Consider the following 8,064-nt stretch of genomic DNA (forward strand, 5'->3'; position numbering starts at 1 on the left):
AGGAAGGGGGTAAAATCTTCCAGGGCTTAAGTGGTTAATGATAGTTTTTCAGTCTGGGTTCAATGACCATTTAAAAGTAGATTCTAATTGCCATCTAGTTTACCAAAGCACAGTGTATTATAAAGAATTGCTTTTTTTTTTTAATGAAATTCTTGTTTTCCCCTGTTTTTTTCATCCTGTGTGTGCACTGTTTAGCACTGCTGTCATAAATGTATAATGGCTTTATTGCTGAATCTTGTGTCATCTCTCTAATGTTCTGTTAATATGTCTTCTGTTTATTATAGATAATAATGTGAGCTCGGTGTACAGGGACCTACAGAGGTTATCACGCCTATTCAAGGATCAGCTTGTCTACCCATTACTGGCTGCAACGCGGCAAGGTAGGCTGAAACAGTGGAAGATTCCTATGTTTGACAATCAAGACATTAAAGTGGATATCAAACCAAAACTGTTTTTTCTTAGTGTTTGATAGGATTTACGACTATCCGGGGATCTTTTCCAGAGAGTTCCCTGATTTCCAGATGATCATTTTTTTGCCAGATAGGAATCAAAGGAAACACTCCAACAGCAACACAGACAGAAAAAAAATGCTTTTCTTTAGTGGAGTAGGGGGAGGTTAGAACCCCTGTCAGATTTTTTTTTTTTTCCTGTCTGTGACTCCGTTGCAGATTTCCCTCATTTCCTGTGTGGTCAAACCGTTCTCAACAAGACAGACAGTAAGCCCCATTTGTTGTGCATTTACTGAAGCATGACAACACTCAACATGAAGATTCCGATTATATTCATTGTTTCTAGTTCACATCTAAACGTTGAGCAGCCACTTGTGCAAAAAAATGCATGAACTTTTTTTTAGCAGAATTTTCACATTTTTGGCCCTATAGACTGAAAATGCATGTAACAAGCATTTAGCACCCAATCTCCTCCTCCTAGCAACCCCAGACCTGTGAACAAAATGGACGATTCTGAAGTGTCAATGATGGATATGGAGATTTTCATCCATCTGGTGAGAGCCAACAAGAACCTTTACAACCCCAGTGATCCTTATTACAAGGACTGAGGCAAGAGCAGAGTGCATGGGAAGAAACTGTCATCATGTACATGGCTCAAGACCTCTGATAGTACAAGACCCAACAATACACAGAAACAAACAGGAAGCAGATACAAGGGAGATGACATATAATGTCACAGATGATACTGCTTTCCATAGACCAAAACAAAAATGCCCTGAGCTTGAATGCAAAAGGCTTCAAAATGCCAATTTGCACAAAAAATGTCAGAAAAAAACAAAAAACAACAAAATCACTTGAAAATGTCTAGCTTATGGGAGAATGGGGGCATAGGGAAAGCTTTCCGATGGAGTCCTAAATAGCTGTGAAAAGCCTGACCGATGGCTTGGTGAAGTTCTGCTTTAGAATATGACAAGAACACAGTGGGTCATCTAAAGAGCTAGCACAGCAGTAGCAGCCTGCTTTGAGCCTCCCTTTGTCTGATCGAAACCTCATAGCTAGCCAACTGAAAAGGAGTAATTGCTCTCACTTGAAGGATTTAGGTCAACATTGCCCTGATGAAAGGGACACTGAAAAAACCCAACATCTTACATGTTTGTGACCCAACATTGGTGTTCTGGTGACATTGACATCTCCATCCATTAAATCACTACAGCACCCATTGATTTAAAATAGGATTTTCCACTGTATGGTGTCGGCTTGTATCTCTATTGTTTTGACTCAATTTCAGCTTCCGGTATTGAACTATTTAAACAGGTTTTCTTGAATGAGGGTACATTTGGAAATTAGCCTAAATCCCCACCTGCAGGTTTAAAAGGCAAATACACGCTTTGTATATGCAATACAGTAAACCCCCCTCCATTGCGGGGGTTACGTTCCGGACCCAGCCGCGAAAAGTGAAATTCCGCGAAATAGAAAAACCCTATTAAAATGCATTGTAGGCATGTTTTTTTTTACGGTCACTGTACATGTAAAAGCATTTTAAGGTCTTTAAACACACTTTTAAAACAATATAAACTCATTTAAACACATAAAAGATACTAAGAGACATAGCAAGAGCTATGGAAAACACAAAAATATTTCATTTTTAATGATTTATATAGTAAAATAACATTACAAAAAAAAAAACGCGAATTACCGGGACCGCAAAAACTGAACCGTGATGGAGCGGGGGATTACTGTATTGGATAGTTGTTTCACAGCTGGATTTGAAAATAATGCGGTGTTAAGTTTGGATGTTAGAGCAGAACTCCAGCCACAAATAACAAGATCAAAATTTATAAACCATTAAAAAAATAAATAAAAAATCAACTTTTTCTGCAAAATTCCCCTCCAATCCAGAGCTGTTGCCACAGTACTTCGCCTGTGACTGGACAGTGAAAAGAGAAGCGGCACAGTGATTAGCTCATCTCTCTGCTCTCCCATCCTAACAGTATGTCTCTTGTTAGCAGATGAAGTGATAGCCTCTTTGAACAGTTTTTCCTCTCATAGTCTGAGCTCTGTTGTACAGGGGCTGCAAAAGGCTGATGCCAGATTAAACTCTGATACTGATTGCATCAGCCCCAGTGACGTATGAGTAAGTTGCTGGACTTGAGTGGTTATACGGGGATGATGGCTGGTATTGTTTTTTATAGCCGACAGTCACCTTTCTTGTAAAAGCAATCCTAATTAGCCGCTGGATTGCTTTTACAAGCAATTTGGGGGGGGGGGTCCCCCCACTACCTCCGAGGCTTTCCCTGGCCCTCTTCTCCCACCGGGAGACCAACAAACGCACTTCCGCCAACTGACCATAGAGATAATCCGGAATCTGGAATGAGCATACCTCACTTCCGGTTTCCCCAGATGTAAACAGTGCCATTTCTAAACAGGGCTAACAATTGATTACTCCGATCTTGGTGTGATTAAATGCTTTTAAGGGCAGAGGAGAGATCTGGGGTCTAATAGACCCCAGATCTCTCCATAAAGAGTACCTCAGACTGCCTATGACTATTACAGGGGATGTTTATATTTCCTGTGAGAACAATAAAAGTGATAAAAAAATTAAATGTAAAACAACAGGGTAAAAATAATAAAAAAAAAAAAAATAAAATAATAAAAACATTTTTTAAAGTGCCCCCTTCCCCTCATGCTTGCGTGCAAAGGAAAATTCATGCATTGGTCTCGCACTCGCGCAAACAGCGATCGCTCCATGCATGTGAGATATCACCGCGAACAAAAAGTGCCAGAAAAAGCCTAGTCTAGAAGTGGTTAAAAAAATAAATTGAATTATGTATAATTAAATATAGAGCCGCAATTATTTGTGTTTTATATCTGCCTTGGGTTTAGTTTTTAATTAGTTTGATTAGCTCAGAGTGTGTTCTCTTACAGCCCTGGAACTCCCTGATGTGTTCGGTCTGCTGGTTTTACCACTGGAACTAAAGCTGCGTATCTTCCGCCTCCTGGATGTGCGCTCACTTTTCTCACTTTCCGCCTCTTGTAAAGATCTACATGCAGGCACGAGAGACCCCACCCTGTGGAAGTTCTTGTGCAGAAGAGATTTCAGAGGTGGGTTATTTAACGTATGCAAGTATCTTTTTTACATCAAGTAGATCCAAACCCAATCATAAAAATCTGAGATGCTGTAAGGTTTAACGTGTTCTAGAAAAGAGGAGAGGGAAATGGGCTTTGTAGTCCTGCCCTATGCTGACAACACTGTTCCTCCATAGATACAGTATAGTAGGTGAGTGTTATTGCCCTAGGACAGGAAGATTGTTACTGGCAGGATCGCCATGTAAAAATAAAGGAAAAAAATCCTAAAAAAAGAAAAATAAGCAGCCACCACATCTCGGGACCCCTTACTGTAAATGCAATATATAACAATTTTATTGTTGGGTTTAGATACTAAAAAAAAAAAATACTAATTTATTGTTCACCTATACACCTTTTGTCTTTTCACATACCTTTCTTTGTAAATTCTGTCCTCACCAGGTTGCCTATAAGTTTTATAGAATGTTTCCAGCGGGATTTTAGCACTCAGTACAACACGTTGAATCCTACAGTATTATAACAAGTACTATATTACATACTTTGTTATAGTTTAAAAGACTGACGTTAAAAAGTAAACTTGAATTTTGCGGTAGACAAAAAAACAATCCTGTTCTGGTCAATTTTACAATCTGAACTTCAAAGTTTTCATGTTTTGTTACAGACAGAACTTCAAGGACCTCACAGACAGACTGGAAGGAGGTGAGTGTGGAAAACAAGAAAACATTAGGAGCATTTTCACATGGCCGTATATTAATTAGGTGTATGGTCATACAGAGCAAAATCTAGTTGTTGTGGTGCTCAGGAGCCACAGCTGCAGTGTATTTTTGCCCATAGACACGTATTATAAAAAAAACACTGTATGTGGGTATAAGCACGTAAATCTCAGCACTCGTGTTCACACGCATATGGTTGTAAGTCTGATTCAAGGGTGTGCCACACCTCTACATAGAGACCACTGCTTTTACATAGCGAGCAAGGTTCCTACTCTACAGAATGCTGGCAAAAGACAGGCTTTTCTACTTAGGCTGTGGCTGCTTTCTAAAGAAAACAAACTGTAAGACTTTGAGCATCTTTTGTTTTGATGCACCTGGAATATATTCAGCTGATTAAAAGGATAAGTTCACCTTTGGGAACATGTTACATGTGTCACCCGTTTTTGGGGTTGAACATGTAACATGTTCCCAGGGCCGCTGATAAGGCAGTACAGCCAGCCCTCCTATACTGGACCCGGGCCTCATCAGTTCAGTTCAAAAGGGGGCCCAGGCACCTGCTGACCAGGAGGGCCAACTGTAGTGTCTTATTGCAGACACCGATCCTCTTCTGTCTCCCACTGCAACGCTGCTAGCTTCTCCTTCTCTCTCTCTCCCTCCGGCTTCACTGCAAGGGGATCATTTCTAGCACATGCGCCCCTTCCATGTGCTGTCTGGGCCCCCCGTGTGCCCCTATTCCCCCGCAGCTCTTCTGGCATCCCTCCTATCCCGCCAGCACACAGGGGGATGTCATTTCCTGGCCCCCTTCCTTTCCTGAATGAACACAGTGAGTGATCAGTACCAATCACTCCTGCGTCCATTCATCACTGAAGCATAGTAAACTGTGTTTACTGTGCTTCAGTTTGTGAATGAGAAGGCAGCCTCAGAGCGCTTCCTATATATTTATCTGTGCAGCTGAGGCTGTAGAGAAAGAGACTGATAAATCAATGTCCTCAGTTACTTTTGGCCAGGGGGCCTTGTCAAGCAGGCTGTATGGGTCTCCGTGACTTCTAACAGCAGCCCTGCATGTTCCCACTGCTGCCCTCGCTTGCTGTTCCCTCCTCTCCCTGTGACAGCAGTACAGGGAGAAGTTCCCCCTACTAGCTGTCTCTTTTTGAAAACAGTGTGGCTGTGTGGGATGTACGAGCACACAGATATACTGACAGGTCTGCAGGAGACCTGCATGGGACCAGTGTTCTGCTGATCACTGGTGCAATGCTTTACAGGCTCCAAAAAAAAGAAAAAGAAAAACATTTTTAATTTGTTTTTACCTGCAAAAATATGTGCATTTATCTATTTTTTTAAAGTTAACTTATCCTTTAAGCTGAAAGTTCATCTGGGCATTTGGAGTTCCTCATGCTTTGTGCACGGCTGTGTGCAATAAAACTCAAAAATGCGCATATTCTGCTATTTAACCACTTCCCGCCCGCCCTATAGGCAATTGACGGCGGGAATGTGGTTGTATTATCCTGACAGGACGTCATATGACGGCGGCAGGATAATACAGCTCTGGGCGCCCCCCGGGGGCGCGCAGAGCGGCGATCGGTGATGCGAGGTGTCAGTCTGACACCCTGCATCTCCGATCTCGGTAAAGAGACTACTGACGTAGCTCTTTACCATGTGATCAGCCGTGTCCAATCACGGCTGGTCACATAGTAAACAGGAACAGCCGTTGATCGGCTTTCCTTAGTTCGTGCCTGACAGGCACGAGTAAAGGAGCGCCGATCGGCGGCTCCCCTGACAGGGGGGGGTCGGCACTGGCAATCAGATCATTGATTACCAGTGCAGACCCTCGGGGGGAATGCCACTAGAACCACCAGGGATGCCCACTATGACCCCAGGGATGCCCACTATGACCCCAGGGATGCCCACTATGGCCACCAGGGATGGCAATCAGGGCTCAGGGAGCCCCCCATTGCCCTCCCCATCAGTGCTGCCCACCAGTGCCCTCCCTATCAGTGCTGCCCACAAGTGCCCATCATTGCCATCTTTTAGTGTCGCCCACCAGTGCCCATTATTGCCCACCAGTGCTGCCTATCAGTGCCCATTAGTGCCCATCAGTGCCGCCCGTCAGTGCCCATCAGTGCCCACCAGTGCCGCCCGTCAGTGCCGCCCATCAGTGCCCATCAGTGCCCACCAATGCCGCCTATCAGTGCCCATTAGTGCCCGTCAGTGCCACCTATCAGTGCCCATCAATGCCGCCTATCGGTGCCCAGCAGTGCCGCCTACCAGTGCCCACCAATGCTGCATATCTGTGCTACCTATCAGTGCCACTCCATCAGTGCCACCCCATCAGTGCCACCCCATCAGTGCCTGTCAGTGCAGTCTCATCAGTGCTCATCAGTGCAGGAAAAAAACTTATTTATTTACAAAATTGTATAACATAAACAAAAAAACTTTTTTTTTTTTTTTTTCAAACTTTTCGGACTTTTTTTATTTGTTTAGCAAAAAGGAAAAAACCCACAGGTGATCAAATACCACCAAAAGAAAGCTCTATTTGTGGGGGGAAAATGACATAAATTTGGTGTAGGTACAGTGTTGCATGACCGCGCAATTGTCATTCAAAATGCAACAGCGCTAAAAGGGGAAAATTGGCCTGGGCAGGAAGGGAGGAAAGTGCCCTGTATTAAAGTGGTTAAATGTGCCCACTAACTCCTATACCATTTTGCATGAACACACACTGAAATGACTAGTACTGTATAGAACTCTTCTTAATACGGTTTAGATGTAATTGCTATCCCATGTAAAGGGACCTGTACACAGAGGTTGCTGTAAGCGCTCCATTGTACCCTCTCTTTTTACTATATAGTTGTAGGTGTTATTGTCAGGTGTCAACAATGTATTTGTTGGGCATAAATTATTAAGAATCACAATGGTATGGATGCATTTGGTACTACTGTTAACCTGGAGATACAAGAAAGGATGTGTTTTACTTATACGCATATATAGAATTATTACATGACACTGTGATTTGCATATGTCTCATCCCTCACCTCTACTCTTTGTGTTCTACAGCTGTACAAGGCGATGTATAAAGCGAGATTAAGTCGATTGACTTCACATCACATTTGCCAGCCACTTCTTCCTCCACCCTACCTGCCTAACCCTTTCGTCCCTGACCCTTTCCCGCCCAACTTTCCCTATCCACCTGGCATCATTGGAGGTGAATTTGACGAGCGCCCCATGCTACCCATTGCTAGAGACCCCCTTTCTCTTTTCGTACCTGGCAGAAGACCAATAATTGACCCTTTCCAGCCTGTGAGGCCTCGCATCAACCCTAATTTACCAGGCCATGGTGGCTTCCCGCTAAGGAGGCCACACAACCCAGGAGCCTTCATGCCAACATTCTTCTAATAGTGGATTTTCTGCAGGGAGGGCCCATTTCATGCCTCCCTCCTTACTAAGCCTTGGCTGTAAGATGTCAGATGTAGTGGGTAAAGCTAGAACTGACACTTGGTTAAAAGAAACACAATTCTTGGCTATTAAATACACATTAAAGTGTAGGTTCAGACACTTTTTTCAGTTCTGGAGAGAGTTGGTAAAGATTGCTAGTTTAGATTTTAACCCCCTGTTCGGTTTTAACTGCTATGGGGCACCATTGGAGAGAGCCTAACTTGCAAACAGGAACTAGAAGGAAACATTCAACAGGGGAGAAAAAAGCAATAAATAATTCATAGAGGTTCTAGCTTTCTTCTACTTTAGTAAGATAAGAATTTTCATTTTTGCTTGTCTTGTTGTTGGAAGTTTTCCTTTATGTCTGTATGGTGAAACAGGCTTTTACT

At 43.1% G+C, this 8,064-nt stretch overlaps 1 protein-coding gene across 2 annotated transcripts in view; it reads left to right on the forward strand.

Annotated features, from left to right (window-relative positions):
• Positions 1-7,785, forward strand: part of FBXO7 (F-box protein 7) — a 49,468-nt gene extending 41,683 nt beyond the window's left edge. For both annotated transcript variants that reach the window (XM_082256536.1, XM_082256537.1), the window contains exons 7-10: positions 285-380; positions 3,375-3,551; positions 4,195-4,232; positions 7,298-7,785. In XM_082256536.1, the coding sequence (XP_082112662.1) occupies positions 285-380; positions 3,375-3,551; positions 4,195-4,232; positions 7,298-7,636 (650 nt within the window). In that variant the 3' untranslated portion in view covers positions 7,637-7,785. The remainder of the gene's footprint in view (positions 1-284; positions 381-3,374; positions 3,552-4,194; positions 4,233-7,297) is intronic.
• The last annotated feature ends 279 nt before the right edge of the window (positions 7,786-8,064 follow it).

This window comes from Pelophylax lessonae, assembly GCF_965119305.1.
Source record: "Pelophylax lessonae genome assembly, chromosome: 4".
Taxonomy (NCBI): Eukaryota; Metazoa; Chordata; class Amphibia; order Anura; family Ranidae; genus Pelophylax; species Pelophylax lessonae.